Raw genomic sequence first — 22,197 nt, forward strand, 5'->3', positions numbered from 1 at the left:
CACATACTGTCTGAATGGTTTTGGAAAGCCAGAGCTTGAAACAGAGCCTTGAACAAACTCCACGTGCAGGCAGTAAGAGCGGTCGCTGTTCGGTTGCACCATGCCGGTGTTTCTCGGTAGAGTCGATGTGATGTAATAGTTGATACTGTGACCTCGCGGAGAGCAGCACACCGGAGAGACAGTGTACATTCATATATAGTAAAAAGTCTTTATTAAGAAGTCAAAAAATAAAACTCTTGATACAATTTTCATAACCGTCAAGTCAGCGCAGCAAATATATAATCAGTACTTTAGCCATGTAAGGTTAAAGGTCCGTTATTTTCTTTTAAAATAAAATATATTTTAGTTCTTAAAATTTATTCAATAAAGTACATATTTTCCTATAAATTCCCTACATATACATAAGAGGTAAAAAATAAAAAAATAAAACTAAACAAAACGGCGATCGAAATCATTTTTTTTGGCGACATGACATGCTTAACTGTGCCCCCAACTGTTCCACACCCCCCCGCCCGTCCCAGCCAGGACACCTGTCCTTTTCAATGCACCGTGGGCAGCTTTCACACTGGCAAAATAGAAGATAAAACGGTGTTACCAAAAAAAAAAAAATAGAGATATATTTAGAGAACCGTCCAAAAAAATAACTACATACAAAAACCCAAAACATTAATAATAATAATAATAATAATAATAAAATGCTTTTAAAAAAATAAAGACAACCCTTGTGTGTCCTAAATAAAAAGTGCAACCGGACCTTTTCTTTCTGTTTATTTCACTTTGCAAACTGAATACTGTTATTTGGAAAGAACTGTTGAAGAACAGCTGCTCGTTCTCCTCCCCAGCTTCCACACCTGGGTTCAGAGTTAAAGCTATTCTGTAAACATTTGATTTTTTTTTCTCCCTTCTGCTATTTCACACCCCTCTCTCCTGTCATTTTCCTCGTCCCTTCTTCCCCCCTCCCCCCCCATGATCTTCCTCTCCAGCTTTCTACCCAGCAAGAAACATCGTCTTTCACCCTCCCCACCCGCAGTCCCAATCCGATCCCTTAAATAAAAACGTTGATTTAAACAGTTAAAAGTTCTTAAAAAGCTGTGTTGTAGGGAGAGGGGTAGGGGTGGGGGGTGGCGGCCCATCCGATCGGACTCCGGATGGACAGCTAGGAGAAGATGTGGATGGCTTGAGTGGCTGGGGTGTGGCAGGCAGGGCACTCCGGCTCGGCTTTGCCGCAGATGCGGATGGCGCACTCCATGCAGAAGAGGTTGTGGCCGCAGGGCACCAGGGCAGCAATGACCTCGCTTTCGAAACACACCATGCACTCCCGGGAGCTCTTCCGGTGCCCGTCAGAGCTGCTGGAATCTGTGGGGGAGCCTGAGGTGCCGGAGATGCTGCCCGGCAGGGAAGAGGAGGAGGAGTAGCCTGTGCTGTTGGAGAAGGAGGAGAGCGAGCCCTGGGTGGGCAGCCAGGACAAGGTGCTGACCGGGTCGCTCTGGATGCGGCGGGCTAGGGGGTGGTCCAGGGCAACACTGCTCTCTGGGAGCGTCGGGGAGTGCCGGGGCGTGGCTGTCCCGCTGATGCTGCTGTTACGTCTCTGCGAGCCGTTGATGGAGGAGCAGCTGCTGAAGGCCTGCAGGGGGTTGGAGCGCTCAAAGGGAGACCAGATGGTGGTGGGCGTGGTGAGGTCCAGGGCCAGGAAATCGAAGCCGAAGTCAGAGTCTTCGGAGCTGAGCGGTGGCGCCTGGGGCTCGCTGAAGTTGAAGCCGCTGCTGGTGCTGTACGGGCTGGTGGGGCTGGCATCGGCCACCCGGCCGCTGTAGTAGGACTCGGTGGAGGTGCTGCCCAGGGAGCTCAGGCTGTCGTTGCGAAGGCCGGCCGAGGGCCTGCGGGCAGGGTTGGGGGCTTTGGCCCACAGGCTGGCCGTGCTGCCCAGCAGGTCGAGGCAGACGTCAGTGCCGTTGGAGTGGAAGTCGTTGTCTGCGTTGATGTCGATGAAGGAGCCCGTCCTCATGGTGATGTGGGCTTCAATCTCCTCCCGGGCCCGGTCCACGTTCTCGGGCATCCCCGTCACCTCAAAGACGGGCTCTTTGTCTCGGCTCGGCGTGACAATGTACGTGTGCGTCTGTTGCTGGATCCTCTTGATGGTGGCCCCCTTGGGCCCCACCACCAGGCCCACCACACGGTAGGGGACTCTCACCTGGATGGTAGTCTGCCCTGGCAGGTTGGGGGGACCCTGCACGGTTCCCGTCAGGCCGTTGACCTTGTTGCGAGTTGCTCGGATCATGGAGAAGTGTTCAGCAGCCGAGAGGATCTCCCTCTTGGCCATTTCCACATCCTCTTTCCTCCCAGTCACGATGAAGATGGGCTCCTCTCCTCTGACTGGCGTCTTGATGTAGGTGTTGGTTTTAGCACGCAGGGCTTTGATCTTACAGCCTAGAATGAAAAGGAGATAGAAAAGCGACACATTCAGTCCCAGGTTGAAGCCGGGAACCAAGCGCACCCTGCTGCTCGTGTTATAAGGAGGGCCGGGAAGCCAGCAGACCTGAGGCAATGCAATTGTTTCCACTGAATTCACACCTACAACAGGGAAACCTTCTGAGAGGAGAGGCCTCACGCTTCACAGCCAGGAAGTTACTCCTGAGTTCTGGTGAATGGTATGCGCTAGCATGAAACACACAGGCTTGCTGACCCCTCATCGTCATGTTTACTGGGGCAGGACCTCAGGATCCCAACCAGGGATCAGGGCCCCATCATGCAAACACGACATAGACGGTCCGTGCCCCAGATTGCTCCTTATCAAGGAGTGAGGCAACAGGTGAACCCAGAGGAAAAAGGGGAGTATGTGTGCACCCTGGGCAGAGAGGTGGGGACAAGGTCAAGGGGACTGAGACAGACACACGTGCCCAAGTGAACAGTTACAGCAGCCCTAGGTGGTGGCCTTCCCCCTTGGGAGATGGATTGGAAGGAAGTGGCCGAGGAAGCAGGCACAGAAGTTACTTTTATCTCAGGGGCAGGTTCGAGAAGGTGCAGAGAAATGACCCTTCTGGTTTTTTTTACATCCCAGTGCTTCCTTTATTTGGAGCCGGAGGTCTCCCCCCAGGATGGGGATGGGGGTGTGTGTGTGTCTAAACAGAGACCAGGCAGGCTGAACAGAAGCAGAACCCCCTCTCATGCCCCCCCATCTGCCATGTCCATCTTTTATTTCTTCAGTTCGCCTTATTAGCATGTGTATTACTGTTCGCCTCTTGTCATGGCCCCATTGAGACCCCCTGTCCGCGCGCGCACACGCAGAGAATTTCTTCCCTTCTTCCTTTGCTTTTGGTCTAAAAAATTCACTCGTTTCTGCCTGGAGGAAGAATTCAAAATGGAGGACAGGGAGTGTGTCCACTAGGAGTCCCAGAGGAGGGGGGTCTGTTAGTTAGGGGCTGAGCTAAGGGCCTATATATGCAGCTCTGGCTCGAAGGTCTCTGGACCAGGCAGAGTGGTCTAGACCAGTGGTCCTCAATCAGGGGTACATGTACCCCTTGGGGGTTCACAGAGCTCTTCCAGGGGTACATCAACTCATCTAGAGATTTGCCTAGTTTTACAACAGGCAACATAAAAAGCACTTGTGAGGTCAGTACAAAATAAAACTATACAGACAATGGCTTATTTCTACTGCTCTCTATACTACACACTGAAATGTAAGTACAACATTTATATTCCAGTTGATTTATTTTATAATTATATGGTAAAAAGGAGAAAGGAAACAATTCTTCAGTAATAGTGCACTGTGGCACTTTTATGTTTAGATCCGATTTTGTAAGCAAGTTGTGTTTAAGTGCGGTGAAACTTGGGGGTACACAAGACAAATCAGACTCCTGAAAGGGGTAAAGTCATCTGGAAAGGCCGAGAGCCACTGGTCTAGTGGATGGGGCATTGTCCTAGGACTCAGAAGACCTGGGTGTTACTCCCAACTCTGCCACCAACCTGCTAAGCGACCTTGGATAAGTCACTTCCCCGCTCCGTGCCTCTGTTTTCCCTCTCACCTGTTGTCTATCTTGTCTATGTATACCATGAGCTCTTCATGGCAAGGAGCGTCTCTCACTGTGTGTGTGTAGAGTGCCTAGCACAACTGGGCCTTGATCTCAGCTGGGGCCTCCAGAGGCTACTGGAATACAACCAGTAACTCCTTAACGCCGATCAGAACCCGCTCTGGAGATACATTTCCGGTAGCTACAGTCCCACTATGCCCTATTTGTGTTCGCTCCACCTGCACTTTAATAACTTTTTGTAACAAAATTCACACAAGTGACACATTCTAAATCTAGAGACCAGGCTGATTTCCTGCCCTTCGTTCCCAATCACCAAGGCAGAGTAGCCCACATCCTCTGTGCCTTCCCAAGCTTTGGTTTAACCCAAAACATGATTAATCAACTGTACTGCAGCAGCATCTAGCAGCCCCAGTCATGGACCAGAAGCCCATCATGCCAGGCACTGTACAAACACAGAACAAAAAGACAGTCCAAGAGAGTCACCAGTAAATACTGATAACACCATGAGATACGTTAGAAGGACCTTGTCAGGCAGGTTACCAACCTATCTAAGGCATATGTCCCCTACATCACTGTAGTGACAGGGCTTCTCACATTCTTCAAGGTATTTGTCCTCACAGAACCCATGTGCGGCACGGCAGTGCTATTATACCCATTGTACAGGTGGGAAACTGAGGCACAGAGAGACATTGACATGCCCAAGATCATACAGACAGTCTGTGGAGGAGCAGGGGCATGAACGTAGCTCTCCCACGGTCCAGGCTAGAGCCCTAACCACTGGGCCAGGTCCAAGGTTTAGGTTTTGTAGAACCGTAGTAATCTGCATATGAAATTGGTCTCCTTTCACCACATCCCCACAAAGAGCTGTAGTCAGGTCGTGGCTGCATTTAGGAAGTATACCATTGCACACTGACAAGGGCATTAACTGTCACAGAAAATTAAAACTGAAAATTGTCAAAATGAGTGAGCAGAGTGCATTTTTAGATGCTAAATCCTTGCTTTTTGATCACATTCATTCATCACTAGCAAAATTCAGCCAGTCATTCACAAAGGGGTCTCCTAGTCATTTATGTGACTGACTGGGGCTCAACCTATCAAACAGGAGCTCTCTCACAGTGGTTAAATACATTCAACTCTGAAGAAGCCAACAAGGGAAATGAGTTACATTTGAAACAGGAGCATCAAGGTATCACTAAAGCCCGGGACCCAACCAGTTGTTCTGAGCTTGGAAAGGAGCTTGGGGACCAGATGTCGTCAATGGAGGATGAGAAAGGAGTGGGGGAGTAGTTTTGAAAAGCCCCGAGAAGACTCCACAGCTGTGGAGATCATGCACAGAACCTAGACTGAGAAGCCCATCAACGGCCAATCAAGAAGGTCATATTGGGTGGCTGCTATGCTTTCCCAAAGCCTACATCATGACAAACTCCAGGATGACAACTGTGGTCAACAGCTTTGCTCGTTGTAGCTGACAACTGTATTTCTCTGGTCCTATGGGACTCTCTGACATCAGCTTATCTGTGTGGGGGAACAGAACTTTCTCGGGGACTGGTCCGAGATTGTGGAATGAACTTCCCCAGGAACGAAGGACCGTCACAAACCTTCCGCTCCCAGTGCCGGGTGCATTTCTTTGACCTGGCTTCTCTAACGTCAACAGAGAGCAACATGTATATTTAAAAAAAAAAAAAAAAATTCTACCAGAACAAGACACAATCCTGCACATGCTTTTCCTCCTGGGGAGAGGAGGCGAGAAAGAACACGTGACGTGTATGGTCATGTTGCTTAATGCACAACTGGAAGGCGCTCAGATACTTCGGTGATGAGCGTGGTATCACTACGCTCCTCTGGCACAACTCTGTATAAAGCTTCATTCTAGGCCTGTCCGCATGAAGGATATTCAGACTGGTGTGACCACACTGATGCAGTTACACTGATGCAACCTTTCTGACATACGCAGGGCTGAGCTGGCACAAAGGGGCATATGCTGGTGTTACACCAATGGTGCTTCAGCAGAGAGAGCAACCCCTACTTGGTGTTGGTGCAATGTGCCTACGTTCGGGGTTTGCATCAGGAGAACTAAATCAAGAGAGTTTCCATTGGGGCTAATTTTTCAGTGTAGACAAGGCCTCAGTCAAGACTCTGTGGTACTAGCCGCAGTGCGGATATTTCTTAAGCTTGCCAGGGTGAGTAAGGAAAGAGATGTATGCCACTCTCCTGGGCCTCCTCCATTAGGAGAAGAGCTAAACTACAGTTACTCCCACATGGAGACCCAGAGATGACCATGGGATTCCACGTGGCGGTAATTCTACAGGCAGATGGAGCCTTTGAAAGGATTGTGGCCTAAGATCTTGACTGTATTAAAGCACCCAGCAACTTGTAGTGTTCAGAGAACAACTGAATTTTGCTGCACAGAATGTAAAGGGGATTCTGTATTGAGTCTGCTGGACTCAGACAGACCCTGTGGTCTCTCGGTCTCGTTCCAGCCCTGGCCTGTGGCTAAGTCTGCTTAGCGTGACCTATAACAGATCCCCACATTACAGCAGAGTTAACACTGGTTTCAGCACAAGTTCAGGATTAGATGCAGCTGACTGCCTGCGAGTTATGGCTATGCCAGGCTCTTTCCTCCTCACATCCCCCTCCAGCGCGATTCGGAGGGCTTGGTATGTCAGCTGCTGCACACAGCAGGGGGCTGACGCTTGGCATGTCAGGGTTTTCCCCACCCACCCAGATGTGAATTTTTTTGGGGTGGGGGGGGAGGGGGAGCAGAAGGGAGTGAGGAGAAAGAAAACCTAACCAACAGATGCGGCTGGATTTTACTTACGGAAGCTGCTCAGTCAGGGGAGCCGACTGGCCGATGATATTCCCCGATAAAAGGAGTGAAGATTAATTGCACGGGGGCCCTGTTAGCGTCGTTTCGAGGGGATCTCTCTCTCACACACACGGCACGCCAGGTGTGATCGGCCAGAATGGCCACAGGGCTGCGTTTCTGGGCTCAGACTGGAGGACACACCTGAGTTCATCCCCTCTCGCAGCCCACTGGACTCTGTCTGCCAGCCTTCGGGAGGCACCATAAGAATCATGAAGCGCCACGCCGTGGTCAGAGCACAAAGGAAGATGAATGTCAATTGAAAAATATTTGTCTCTTTTGTTGGTGGGGTTTTTTTTGGGACTAATTTAGGGATGGGTGGGTATATCTGTGGCTAGGGGCTGCAAGGACGCGACTCATTTAGTAGCCTGCTGGGTGAGTATATTTATGGGTTGGTCAGTGCGGCCCGGTTTAGTCTGCTTAAGTGGGTCTGGGACTCCTGAATTACCTGCCTGGCTGTGTCACTCATGAGCTGTCTCCCCTGCGGCCAGCCATTTCCTGCTGTGGGTCCCAGTTCCTGCCTCTGTGAGATGAGGGTAACACTCTGGCCACGGAGGTGAACCATCAGGCCTACAAGCAGCTTCTTTAACTGGAAGATCTCAAAGCAGTTGCCACCAACAAACTCTCCTCCGTTTATTACGGGGAAAGAAAGGAGCAGACAGGTTAAGGGACTTTGCCCAAAGTCACACAGCAAATAAGTGGCAGAGTTAGGAACAGAACTCAGGTTGCCTGACTCCCTGTCCCATTTTGGGACCACTCGATCATGCTGCCTTCAAGAGGCACAGCTGGCAGAGTGCTAACTCAGGGCTGAGTATCCTCGGGCTTTTGTTACTCCTGGGTTTGGAGGAAGACTCACATCTCTGGCATTCTTGAGTAACGTGCTCATTGGAATCTCACAGTGTATAGTAACCCGCTCAAGGAGAGAGGCGGGGGAGCCTGGCACAAAGCCTGCAATGAAACAAGGAACCTTCTGCCTTTCTCGCCGGCCACAGAGAAGAACTACAAACACATGCTGTTTGCTTTGCTCCTAGGAGTCAGTTCTCAGCACTGTTGTGAGACAGCTATGTATTAACATGGAAATGAGCCTACCACGTCAAGATTGCTGGTGCATCTGTACAGTAGCTCTGCCTCAATGCATCCATCTCATTGATAAAAATGCATCTACACTTCTAGGCTGACATGTTGCTGGCCACACTGTTACATTGAAGGAAGTTTCCTACCCACCTTCAAGTCTCATTACGCTAATGATCTTGCCAGGGTTCTCTCTCCACGCATTTCCCTTTCTCTGCCTCCATCAGGGAAAGGATGCAACTCAAACAGATTGCCAGTAAATGAAATGCAGTAGCAAAAAAGAGGAAAGTTCTGGGACTCAATCCCCTAGAAAGAGGAGAGCGCAGAGTTCAAAGGGCACACAGAGCTTTGGGCCAGGAATTTCAGTAAGAACTTTTCAAATCCAAAACCATTAACGGTCTCACTGCACCCTTTAGTACGAAGCTGATCCAAAATGTTAAAGGGGAGATGCATCCCGGCTGTTACACCACTGAAGCTACACCGGGGTGAATCTGGACCAAAACAACTGAATCACTTCATTCAGCAGAGATCAGGGTTCTGGAGTCTCCTGGCAGGAGCTATCAGCTGAACGGCACAAGGGAAGGCAGGCGGTAGTCACCCGCTGCTCTGTTCTCTTCTCATCTGTGAGGCACCGAACAACCTGGTTTGCAGAGGCGGTGAACACCCTCAGCTCCTGCCAAAGCCAACTGAAGCCATGAGGGTTTCAAATCAGGCCCAAGGTCTTTGATCAGCAACATTTGATTTAGCTGGTATTGGTCCTGCTTTGAGCAGGGGATTGGACTAGATGACCTGCTGAGGTCTCCTCCAACCCTAATCTTCTATGATTCTATGATTTACTTTTCATCCTTTATGCTGCCTGCTTTCCATACACAAAGCCTGTTGTGAACAGGATAGTGCACCTGTCAGTAAGGCTGGCAATGTTATTTTAACAGTGTGTATTTTATATATAACACACTGACTGGGCATTCCTCTCCTATGAGATATAGGGCTGGTTCTTCACCGGACATCTCGTGCAGTCGCTTACGCCTGTGCAAAGTGTGTGTAAAATACTGCCACTGGGATCTGGCAGTGCTTTACTTACACCTGTGCAAAGCAAATGTGACAGCAGGGAAGAATCAGGCTCACAATCAATGCAGGGTTAAAGCTGGTACTGTAAAGGAAGGGAGCCTGGTGGATCTGCAGTGGGGCTCGAAGTTCAGTGCATGATTCTCACATCTGGGATTTGAAGTGTTTCCCTTAAAAACATCTCTCATGTTTCTTGGGATCATTAAAATAACCAGGGGCTTCTGAAAGGTTCAGTGAGGTCCAAAGTCCAAAATGGCAGCCACTGGTGCAAGAGGGCTGCTGTATTTGCACATGTGCTGGCCATGCTCCCAGTAATGCTTTGTGGCCTGGCATCAAAGGGCTGCCTATTATTCTGGCCCAGGAACAGGGCCATTCTTCACTTCTTATTACGCTAGCCTCCAGCACACACATTGCACCAATGAGGTGCTTGTATTGTGAGGCTATTGAAACAGATGCTGTTGCCGGGCTTCCTTTGGGTGCAAAACGGAGGGGAGAGTTCATACAACTGCTCCAAAATAAAACCAAACTCTGCTCCTCTGGCTAAGGCAGAAGGTCTCACCATGAGAGATTTCATGCTGAGATCGGTAGGAAAACCCACTCTCTTTGAACAGGTACAGTGTACCTGAGCCTTCCATCACCACCAGGGTAAATCCCAAAGGGACACAGCCGCTTCACAAGTCAAGCACCACCCAGATCGATCTCTAGTTAATGCCTTAAGAAATACCAGGAAATACCCTTCTCTGAATAATTCTAGTGGCCACTGGATGACACCGTTGCTGCATGTGGGAGGCATCTAATCCCCAGGGCAATTCAATACGAGCTAGGGAAAGGCTACTCATTAGTGCCATAGAGGTTACGGGGTTGGGGCCTGGTCTGCTGACGCGCAAGCACCCACAGATTCATTTTAAGGCCAGAAGGGACCATGATGATCATCTGTGTAGCACAGTCCAAGGTTACCACTATCACCCCCTTTTACAGATCCCATGCTGAGGTGGGGAGGGACTAAATGACTTGCTCAAGTCACACAGTCTCTGTGGAAAAGAAGGGAATTGAACCCAGGTCTCCTGGGTCCCAGACCAGTGCCTTGACTACAGGACCATCCTTCCTCCCTATTAAAGGAGTCTGACAACCAGGAATACCCAGGATTGAACCCAGGACCTCTGCCATGGGAGATGAGGGAGATACCCCTAGAACATACAGGGTCGATGCTGCTACGTTCTCGTCATGCACCGTGTGCACACCCTGGAAACCAAGGCCACAAACAGCAGACCAAATCGGGATAATCCGGATCCTGGTTACAGTGGTAATGGAGCAGTATTTGTTGGTCCTTCACGTTCCCTTCTTCAACTCGTTGGCTCATCCTGTTGCTGAGGCATGACAAGATGTAAAGCTGACAATTTCCAACTGTTTCAGGAAAGGCAGATTTGTTGTGCTAGAGGAAGGTGGGCGAGATGAGGATGATGAAGAGTTTGTCGACCCTCTGAACAATGTCCCACTTCCAGTCAACATGGAAAAAGAGGACGTAGTAGCTGCTGTGGCTGAGGAACTGCTCACGGTCGGAGAGCTGCCCGAGGAGGAATTACTGAGCTGCAGCAAGGCCAGAGAAACGAGCTTGTGTTCATGAAACGTATCATAATCAAGAGAGTGAGGATGATTTTGATGGAGTTCCATCCCCCCCAACTCTAAGCTGTTGAAGGTTTTGAACAAACTTTGGCACTTTTCGCAGCTAGGGGGACTACGTGACAGGGTCTGCAGGTCTCTTCAGGACATTGAATTCCATCTTCAAATCAAAATTGTGACGGAGAAGAAGCAAACAAATTAATAGAGTTCTTTCACCTGAAATGAGTTTATCCATTCATAATTCATTTACAAGTGGATACTGTATAAACAGAATGCATTTTGACATGGAATAATAGTTTAATTTAGGTTATTACAGTATTATTTATTTGCTTAGCAGATGCCCATATCCAGGGTGACTTACAGTGCATACAAAGTGTTAAAGTTAAGTGCGAGAATAAAAAGTGTTTACAAGTGAAAGCAAAGAGGCTGTGTTTGTTATCATGGTTGATGTTTGATTGTTCTCAAAACATAAAAATAAAACTTGATATTTTTTATAACATTAACGCAACGAATACCACTTTATTGCTACAAGATGCGAGTCGGCTACAAATGCCGAACAGAGCACAGGTTAAAAATGCACGGTATGTACACTAATGTAACACTGTAGCAATAGTAATAAACACACATTGCACTGTTGCAATTACAGATTGTTAGCAAGTCCTGGAGCTATTTTACGCATCAGAAAAAGCAGGCTGCCTTTGGTCAGACGAAACTGCCTGTAACAGCAACGGCTGCTTAGGAGCAACACAGCAAAAGGGAGCGTGTTGCTAGAAGCGAGTATCTTGCGTAGTGCTTAAACTAGACCGGTGCAGTTAAAGTGGTACAGCCCCTTACCGTGGCTGCAGGCCTACTGGTATCAAAGCTATACCAGTACAGCTTATTCCTGTACGGGAGACTGCAGCCACACAGGCCATTACCAGTTTAATTACACCGGCAAAATAAACCACACTCCGAACTGACACCATTACATCCGTATAAAATCTGTGTACAGCCCAGGCCTTAGATTCCAATGGAGCTTAAGAACGTGCTTCAGTGCTGTGCTGAATCAGGCCCTTAGTAAATGGCCAGAGAAGAGTTTCAGAGGGAGCTCCCACAGTGCAGGGGATCAGTTGCTAAGGTGCCTGCCACACCAAGAGGTGAATGGCTGGCCTGAACAGACAGACTGAGCGGCTTGTAATTTTACAAGTTGCAAGGCCAGATCCAACCTAAAAAAAAAATAGACAACAAAAACCTGTACACACGTGTATTTAAGTAACAGCCAGAAACCAAGCCACCCTGGGGATTGCACCGACACTGCAGTATACGCACAGAGCACTGGGGAATGGGAAATGGTGCAGGCCACGGTTCTGTAGAGGGCAGCCACGCTCAGGAATCCCGACCCGGTACAGAAAGGATGCCGTCTCCTATGCAGGGACACTTACTAGGTAGCAGCTTGCACTGCCCTGGGCAGCTGGGATGTCAGGGAGAGCACCAGTATCTGGAAGGGGTCTTTGTTCACGAAGGATGGAACAGGACAGCAGAGGTGTGAAGAGGGCAAGGGCTGGAAAGCAGCGCACTCAGGCAGGGCAGGAAGGGATGCAGATGGGCAGGACAGCCCCAGAGAGCTACGACAGAGGGGAGCGGTACTGTCTGGAAAAACCACTGGGGCGGGAGTGGTATCTACAGCCCTGATCCAAAGGGTGACCACATGGCTGAATGGCCAAACAGGGAGAAGGAGAGCTGCCAATCAGAGCTGTAGAGGGGCCAGTAACGTTCCCAAAGGTGGCGGTGTCACTACACTTAGTGTTTACTATTTGTATTTGCATGTCACCTAAGAGCCCTAGTCCCGGCCCAGGATCCCGTTGTGCAAGGCGCTGTACAAACAGAACAAAAGCCACTCCCTGCCTCGGAGAGCTCGGTCAGATGAGCTGCGTTGCGGTACAGAATTAACACAGAACAAGGCTGTGCTGCTTGTTGGGGTCAATCATTCCGTGGGGGGAGAGGAGGAGAAGGGCACAAACTTTGCTACAAGTCTAACAACAAAGTTATATCCGCGTTTCTATTCCAGACAAAAGCTAATCTCGCTCAGCCCCCGGGGGAACCGTTCGCAGAGACATTCCAGTTTGTAACTCATCCATTCACTCCCACTTGGTTGACAAACACACCGAGAGGTTCTCTCATCTCCGACTGCAATAGGTTACGTTTCACTTCAGGGTCCTAATAGAAAATATTCAGTTCTGACTTAAGCCTCGATCCGGACAGCATGTAAACAGGTGCTTAACTTTAAGCACATGCTCTAGTCCCACTGAATATCAAGCACGTGCTGTCCTGGATCCGGATGCTTTTCTCAGTGCAGGGGGGTGGGAGGACGACGGGGGAAGGTGGCTCTAGCTGTATTCAAACCTCAAGCATCCAAGCTTGGCCCCCCACCCACATCTCCACCCAGCAAAGGGGACTCAATAGACTGGTTGAAATGGGATGGTCCTCTTGAAATCCTCCCTTCTAAGCCCCAGCCACCTGCTGACATTTATACTCAGCAGTTTGGCCAAATTCCTCCGTGTAATTTTAAATGGGCATGCTGCTCTCTCCGCGTCCCCTCCGGTGGTGCTGCGGGGGCAGAATGGCTACGTTTCAATAGCAGGCACATATATCGTGATAATCATCTTACGCTGACACTCTGCCTTTCATCCCTGAAGGATCACGACGCACTTTAGAGGATGACGCTAATGTACAGAACCACACACAAGAATCACAGAAGCCACTTATGAACTGCACCCACCTCTGGGGTGGAAATGGCGCAGCGTTGTAGTGCGCTGTTAAGAAGTTACCATCCATTTAGGACAGGAAGTGAGGAACAGTGGAAACACGGCAGAGGCAGAATGCAGTTACCCAAGCTGGAATCTGGCCAGGTCACCAAGGCTATACAAAGCACCACGAGATGCAGGACACATGACATGCTTGGGGCTCCTTCTCAGTGGGGAGTACTTCACCAATGCCAGGGGTGGGGCAGCAGCTGGAGCCCGTCGCCTCTCTAAACTGACCAGCGGTGATGTTCGTGAGAAACCAGAGGGGGATTAAGAGTCTCTCACTTCAAAGTGCCACCGGGGTAGAAAATATTACCTCCCCGACATTCCTCGCTAGCACAGCAGGGCCACAGCTGCAGGACTGCTCCAAATCAGAGTCCCCTTTGCACTGTAAGCATAGAGTCCGCATTCACACACTGGGTTTACTGCTCTTGGCTCAGGCTTGGACTTGAGGAAAGTAACTGACTTATTCACACTGCAGGGCTTATCACCCCCCACTATCCAGGATATGTGCTGTCACACAGGCAAGAACTGTTTGGATTCAGGCGGCCTGAGCTCTGTCTTCACCAGCAGCACACACCACCCCATCCCAAATGCAAGCCAGAGCTGGGCTGTGGGACAAAAAAAAGCACATCACCCCCATGCTACTGGCTGCTCCCGACCCAGCCTCCCCCAGGACAGAGCACAGGACCAGGAAGTTAGCTGAACTGCAGGGAGGGGAAATAGATCCGGTCTGGTCCTTTCTGCCTTGGTCTGTGATACTGCTGCTGAATTCATTTAAAGCTGGGTCTCTCTGTTCCTGCCTTTGGTCTGGCCAAGCCCGTCTCCGCTACCTTACCCCTCCTTTCACTTCAGCACACATCAGTAGCTCCTGTCCCATAAGACTCTGTACGAAGCCAGCTGACTCCACTTTAGCATCCATCGGGCAGGGGCTGGCATGCAGCAGTTACCCTCCAGCACAGCCCGAGAGCCAACCACAGACCAGCCTGCAGTGCTGCCGTCCCAAGCAGCACAAAGGCAAGTCTGAGAATGGGCAGGGCTTACTAACGAGAGACGTTTCCAGCACTAGCGGCTGGAACAGCCCCTTGAGAACTTCTAGCAACACCCTGGCCAGCACATCTCAACTAGCCCCCTGGGACAGGGGCTCTCTCTTTGGTGAAAGAGGCTGCTCAAGCTTAGTTGCTACGCACGTCCCCACCTCCTTTCCCTGATCCAAGGTCTCACGCCACCGTCAGCATTACAGAGCTTGCAATCCCTTGTGGAACAGAACAACGCTGGCCCAAGAGGCGCCAGGGCTGGGGCTAGAGGAAGTGGAGGAGAACGACCACGCTTAGCACTTCTATTGCCCTCTTCAGCTCCAAAGCACCCTGCGAATGGTAATGGGTTCATCCTGACACCACCCCTGGGAAAGGCAGGCATGCACTGTACCTCTGTGCTTTCTCCAGACGGTGGGCAAGCTGAGGCGGGGAGACCGAGCCACTTGCTTAAGGCCGCAGCGGAGAAAGTCAGGATACATCTACACTGCAGAAAAAGCCTGTGGTATGTCCCCACAGCTACTAGACACCCAGGGCTGGCCTGGGCCAGCCGACTCGGGGCTGTTTCACTCTTGTGCAGACATCTGGGCTTGGGCTGGAGCCCGGGCTCTAGGTCCCTGTGAAGTGGCAGGGTCCCAGGGCCTGGGATCCAGCTCAAGCCAGGAAGTCCACACAGCAATGAAACAGCCCCACAGCCCAAGCCCTGCAAGTGGGAGTCGGCTGGCATGGGCCAGCCACAGGTTTTTCTTTGCTGTGTAGACAGACCCTCAGAGCCTGGGTCAGCTGACTCAGGGTCACTCTATGGGAGCTAAAAACAGCAGCGTAAACATTTCTGCTGGGGCGCCGAGACCCACCATCCTTGCCAGGTTTCGGAACCCATGCAGGAACATCTGGACTGCTATTTCTAGCCCTGTAGCACAAGCCCAAGTCAGTTGACCTGGCTTCTGAGACTTGCTACGGGGGTAGGGTGGGGGGGGTGTTGCAGTGCAGTGTCAGCCAAGATTAGCACCCAGAAAATGCAGTGAGTGGAGATCTCTGTAATAGCACAGGGTTTTCTGGCCCTGAGCTCAGACCAAGGGAAGACACATTTGGGAAGGGCATTTCAGGCTGACATAAAAGAATATGATAAAATGCTCCTTTTATCTGACATGCTGGGCGTGAAGGCAGAGAGAAGAGCTAGATTAGGGCTCAGAAAGGAGAGAGAGGAGTAAAACAAAAGAAAGATCATTAGCGGGCCTGGGTGAGAGCAGTACATCATTACCCATGTGAAGTTGGGACTCATGGCTTTACAGCATGTTCTCAGTGTTCGAACTACTGGGACTCCTGGAGTGAGGTCAAACAGCAGCCGTATTTCACCCTTTTCTACCAGTAACCTCCATCAATTCCTCTGCTCCAGTAACCCCACCCCGATGCAGCAGTGATTTCATTAGTAGTGCTATGGTTTTTGGTGGTTCGAAAGAAGACCATATTGCTGCAATTAATCCCTACAGCGCTCCTTAGAGCCGGCCCCACCCATGGCCAGAATCATGAACGGGTTTGCATGACAACATAATCCCACTGGGCTGAGCTGCCGTTTGGTATTGACGTGTGACATCCCAAGCAGTAAGGATGCGGAGGAGAGGGGAAGGGGCCTACGCTCCCCACTCTCAGGCACAGCCGCTGGGCACCTTCACCAAAAACGCTTCAGCAGCCTCTTGCCCTGGGGGGGGGTGTGTGTGTTGTTGCTTGGTCTCATTTTGCTGAACACCTCGGTGTTTTTTTTAAGCTCAGCTGATGAGAGCCAGTTGCGGTGACAGAGCAGATGTGATGCTTTACACAGCCCAAGCCAGCCTCGGTGGGTTTCCGAAAGTCCCAGGGAATAATAAGGTTAACAGATTTGGAAGAAGGGTGGGGAGTCACAGTGAACAATGTATTTCATGGGTCAGAACTGACACAAGTAGCTAGTTACTCACTCTGATGGGAAAATACCTGCCCAACAGAACGGGGCTCTTGAAGTCTTTCACATTCAGTCTATTGTAATACTTCAGTCTGGTGTTTACGGAAGCCAGGCAACTAAACACAGTACAGCCAAAGGCTGGTATCTGCGTTCCAGTTACTCCCACAAAGGGCTAGGTGGTCTTCATACATACAGGAAGGCATGGTCCTTGCTCCAAAAAGCTTGTGTGAAAGCTCTGCCGATGCACCTCAATCCAAATGTGCAGCCCCTTCCCCCACCCCCACTGCTATTCAGTCCCTGGGATCTCCCACCAACCCCTGCTCTGCTGACGCATCTCAATCCTGATCTGCAACACTCCAAGTCCAGGACTTTTCCCTGAATCTTTCTGGACTGCACAGTGAGCGTGTGATGTGGATAAAAATGTCCAATGGTTGCTTAGGTCAAACTGATTTCACCCATGACCCTTCCATTGCACTCTACACCTGCAAGGGCCAATGGTGAATTCATCCTTGTAAACATCCCTGGGAACAAAGTGTTTCCCACATTAAACCTCATGCTCATTTTCCTTATTACAACTGATTTAGGAGCCAAGACAGTAGTACCTTTACAACATGAAATTGTAACACAGGAGGAATATATTATAGCCACAGAGGTGCGGTTTAGTGGTCCAAGCACAGATCTAGGAGACAGTAACACTTAAATTCTCATCCTGGCTCAGAAACAATCTTTCAGGCCCTGGAAAAGTTAGTTAACTTCTTGGTCTTAGTTTCCTCACCTGTTAGATGGGGATGCATAAACAGCACTAAGGCCATGTTTTCTGGTGGTCAGCTCACCAGACTGGGAAGTTAGGAGACAGCAATTCTATTTCCATTTCTGCCACTGACTCACTGTGTGACTATGGGCAAAATAATTCCCCATTTTACAGACAGGGAAACTGAGGCAAAGAGCGGGTTTTCCACCCTCAGGTAAGATATCAGTTACCTATAGTAATTTAGCCCAGACTAGGAACTAAAGCAGTGGTTCTCAACCAGGGGTTTCAGGCCCTCTGAGGGGGGGCCGCCAAGCAGGGCCAGCATTAGACTTGCTGGGGCCCAGGGCAGAAAGCTGAAGCCGCAATGCATGGGGCTGAAGCCCAGGGCCCCAAGCCCCCAACCCAGGGCTGAAGCCAAAGCCTGAGCAAACTAGCTTCGCGGGGCCCCCTGGGGCATGGGACCCGGCGAATTGCCCTGCTTGCTACCCCCTAACACTGGCCCTGGCTTTTATATACAGACAGTTGTTGTGGCACAGGTGGGCCGTGGAGTTTTTATAGCCTGTTGGGGGGCCTCAGAAAGAAAAAGTTTGAGAACACCTGTACTAAAGAACACTGGCAATCGATCTCTGCTACTTTCTCTTAATTGGTAATACTACTTCACTGGGGTGAAAAGTCATCTGCTGGGACATCTTACTTAAGGAGACTTGACTTTAACATAGAAGCATACTGTAAGGATTAACATTCACGTGTCCATAGTCATCAAGGGATCTTGGTACCCAATTCATTCTGGAGCTTGTATTTCACACCAGTTTCATGGCAGACATAAAAGATTCTTAGGACACTGCAGGTATGCACAGAAGCCCCAGTCATTTAAAACCATAGCTCTCATCCCTCTGGTGGGGTAAAAAACACTCAGAGATACTTGCACAGGGGGCCTCAAAAACCACAAGAGCACTACCTGTACTTCCGAAAAAGTGTTGAGAGCACAGCGGAAAGTTAGATCCCATGTCTGGGGAAAGGTACAAGACAGACCTGCACAGAACCAAGAATTTCAAGCAGACAATCTGTGAATGGGAAGGGCTTGATTTCATTTCCGCACTCAAGCTGAGCTTGATGCAGGACCAAGAGGAAGTGAAGTCACCTTTGTGCCTTCCCTATTCTGGGGCTGGGTCAGATCCAGTTTGACCTCTGATGCAGGTTGGAGCAGCCTCAAAACAATCCTAATTTGCACGAGTTGTCTCAAGGGCTTTTCTGGTGGTTGAGAATAGCTACATCCCCTCTCCCCGGGGAATGTCCCGACACCCCTCCATGGGGTGTCACACAGCCAGGGCAGCACCAACCTGATGGCACTCTAGGAATTCCTTTGTGCAGGGGGAATCCTTTAAGAGCTGAATCTGCCAGCTCTACTACCTCTTTATGCCAAGAGAGGTGACACCAAGGGACCACAGAGCAGAAATGAATCAGGCTCAAATTACCTGGAAGAACCAGGAGACGGGGGAGACAGGGAACACGGAAAGAGGAAAAAACAGGAAAATATAAAATTAAAAGGCATTTAACTATTTACCCCGATGGGTGGGGATAGTGGAAGCAACTACAGTCTGTTAGTGTTATGAAACAAGTTTCCAGCCCGTTTCAGCCTTTGTACGTGCTATTCCCGGGCGCTCTCTCTGTCACAGCATGCCACTCCTAAATCACATTGATTATTAATGCCCTTGCAACGTATTTGCATAAACCACACCAGTTCCCAGCGTTCGACAAGCATCCAGGCTTCCCTCTGCACCAAGTATTTCCTGGAGGACTAGAAGCATGCAACATAAGGAGAGATACACGTTTAACTTAATAAGGGTTGATGAGACTGGGGATTGGGGCTTTTCTATAGTTCAGTCACCCAAGGACACAGTAAATCTGAGTTACTGACAGGCACTGGACTCTGGTTTTGGATCCTAACAGTTAAGAGATAGAAAAGACCTACTAGATAATTGAATCTATCCCCCAAGAGAGGCTGGATCAGAGATTAAGTTGATACTTCCCTTGGCCTTGGCCAAGAAGCAGTGAGATCCTGCTGTACTCTGACCCAGGAGTCAGTCAACTAGGTACCATCCTTACAGCGATCACGCCCACCTTTTGCTGCTTCCCAAGCTCTCAGCACAGCCTCCAATACTAGAAAGGGAACCACAGAAAGTTGAGGCTGAGCATGAGCAGTTGGTATAAATTGGGACTGTGTATGCCTGGAAGTGGGTTGGAGCTCTGGGAGCAGGCCAATGGGAAGCAGAGAGTATGATGTCATCATGCTAATCACAGCATGGCTCTAGCTAACAAAGAGAACAATGGGGCTGCCACACTATCCCACTTCCACCCATGAAAAATGCACAAGGGCCCCACAAATCCCATCCATTAAAATGAAATGATCACCAGGAGCCACACACCTACAAAGAGAAGCAACAGTCAGGGGTCAAGGCAGAAAGATGAGGGAGGAAAGGCTGCACCTCAGACCAAATACACTGGAGGTCAGTTTGCAAACAGGCAAGACTCAGATCTCAGCAATGATTTTTGATACTAAAAATGCCCATTTTATTTATTTTGGGTTTTTCTTTAAGAAGTAACTTTAAAGACTAAAATATATTTTTATTTTAAAGAAACAAAACCCACCCGGCACACACCCAGCTAAGTATCACAACCATTGAGGCGTGCCCTTGTGTCCTTTTGTGACAGATTTTTTTTGCAGTCAGGGATCCCTACGCCCCTCCACAGCTACTTCATATCTCAAGTGTTTAACATATTTTAAATTAGTAGATGAAATTAAGAATCCAACCAAGATCAATTAAGGCTGATAGTACATATTACCTTAAGAGGGTGTATGGGAGAGGGGGGAAATCAATTAAATAAATGGAAGTATTTTCATCTACTTCATAGTCATTTAGACTTTATAGTCTATTTCCACAGACTTGAGAAGTCCAGTAAACATGAGAACTTTCTGGGTGTGTATCTATGTAATATACAAAGTGTGTAGCAGGCCTATATAGTTTAGACAACAGCAAACTCTAGCAAAATATTTACAAATGTGGAGTCATTTTAAAATGGCACACAGAGAGATGGCTTGTTCATAAAATAGAATTAAAAGGGTCTCTATAGAAAGAGTTTGAAGGGTTTTAATTCTAAAAAGCTTCCACTCCACACTCCAGCACAAAGAAACAAAGACTAAAACTGACCCAAATAAAAACTGGGATGGGCCAGTGCATCTCATACTTTCCGATTGCTGGATTTTTGGTTACTACCCAGGCATAGGTGTCTAAGGGGGAAAAAAAAAAAACCCCAAAACATAGAACACACATTTCTGTGCATGCCATGTCTCCCCCAAAAGACAGGCAAACACCTTTCTAACTAGATAGTGGTACAGAGCAGTGGCCCAGGAGTATTTAAGCTACAGGAGTCTCCATTTCTCTCCAAATCTACCAATGTCTTCAGGTTCCCAAGACAAGTTATTCAGACACTAATTACATAAATAGGATCTATTAAAGTCTCTCAGTACATATAGAGGGAATATTTTTAGTGACATATATAGCGATATTTTGGCTTATTATACAGACCCATGGACTTGCATCTCTTCCTTTCTCCATTTTAGATAGAGTGTTACCTGAAGGTATCAAAGCTGAAAAGCTGCCTATAATAGAGTGGAGGAATTGAGGGGGTGCGAGGGAGGAGACTACGGACAATGGGCAAAACAAAAGGAAAAAAGGCCGCTGGAGTTTACCTTGTCTCCCCACAATCTCCGCTACATGTTCAGAGCTGGGGACAGGGACACACTCAGTCATGTTCACGCTCTTCTTTCTGCTTCCAATGATGCTCATCTGCTCAGCCAAGATGGAGTGGTGGTGGCCCAGGTGGGGGTGAAAGTTGCTGAACACATCTGGAGGGGAAGTGGTGCTGGAGGTGGGGGGGCTCACATCTGGATCCAACATTGGCAGCCCCCCCAGCATCCCCACTCCCCTGTCCAGCCCCGAGCCGTGGTCCATGTCATCCAGCCCTCCATCCCCAATCTCCAGCACCTCCTCCTCCTCCTCCACTCCTCCTTCTTCAGTCACCCTTTCTTCTGCCGCCGCCTCCTCCAACCCCAAGATGGAGAGCTGGTCCAGGGCAAACCGCAGCGCCGCCGCCGCGTCTTCCTGGTCGGGCAGGGGCTGCTGCCCGCCTCTCTCCGGCTCGGGCTCCAGCCGCGGCGGCTCCTCGTGCGCCGGCTGCCCGGGCGGCGGCGGCGGCGGCGGCGGGGCGCTCAGCAGCCCCAGGCAGGGCGCGGGGCAGCCGGCTGCCTCCCCGCCGTCGGGCTGGTAGACGGAGCCGGGCATGCTGGCGCGCCGAGGCGGGGCACGGGCAGCCGGCAGCGGCGGGCGGCTCCCCTTCTCCCGGGGCGGACAGCGCCGCCTGCGCTCGGAGTCCGCCGCCCGCTTCTCCCTGGCCGCCGCCGCCGCCTCCTTTGTCCGCTCGCCGGCCGGCCGCCCGCATCCAGCAGCGGCAGCGGGGCTCCAAGGGGCGGCCGCGAGCAGCGCCCCCCGCCCTGCCCCGCGCGTCAGCCCCAGCCCAACAATGGGCCAGGGGCGAGACCGGCGCATGCGCGGCAGCCCGGCCCGGCCTCCCGGCCCATGTGGTCGGGGGAGGGAGCGCCCCGCCCGCCGGCCAACCAGCGCCGCCCGCCGCCGGCGGGGCCGCCCCCGGGGCCGGGGCCGGGGCCGCGGCCGCGCAGGAAGCCGGGCGCGGGGCCGGGCGGGGCTCGTCGCCCCGGAGCCGGGGGCGCTCTGACGAGGGCCCCGCGCGGCTTCCCTAGGAGCGGCCCCGGCCAGACCGGCCCCGCGCCACGGACGTACCCCCCGTTCCTCCCGGCAGCCCCCCACCCCCGGCCCGGGGTTTCAGGCGCCCGAGGCTGCCGTTAGGCCAGGTAATCACCTAATGAGTCACCCAGCAAGGGCAGCAAAGGCCGTCAGCGGGCAGCAACAGAGAGACAAAGGAAACTCCCGGGCTTCTCTCCTTGAGGGCCAGGGAGAGCTCGCTGGA

The 22,197-nt window shown here is 50.6% G+C and overlaps 1 protein-coding gene across 1 annotated transcript; it reads right to left on the reverse strand.

Annotated features, from left to right (window-relative positions):
• Window positions 1-963: 963 nt before the first annotated feature.
• MEX3D (mex-3 RNA binding family member D) lies at window positions 964-21,494 on the reverse strand. Its single transcript, XM_074939151.1, has 2 exons — window positions 20,903-21,494; window positions 964-2,427 (listed from the first exon to the last, which is right to left on the reverse strand). The coding sequence occupies exons 1-2, from the start codon at window positions 21,492-21,494 to the stop codon at window positions 1,157-1,159; spliced, it is 1,863 nt and encodes a 620-aa protein (XP_074795252.1). The 3' UTR covers window positions 964-1,156.
• Window positions 21,495-22,197: the final 703 nt, after the last annotated feature.

Source organism: Natator depressus, chromosome 25, assembly GCF_965152275.1.
Source record: "Natator depressus isolate rNatDep1 chromosome 25, rNatDep2.hap1, whole genome shotgun sequence".
NCBI classification, from domain to species: domain Eukaryota; kingdom Metazoa; phylum Chordata; order Testudines; family Cheloniidae; genus Natator; species Natator depressus.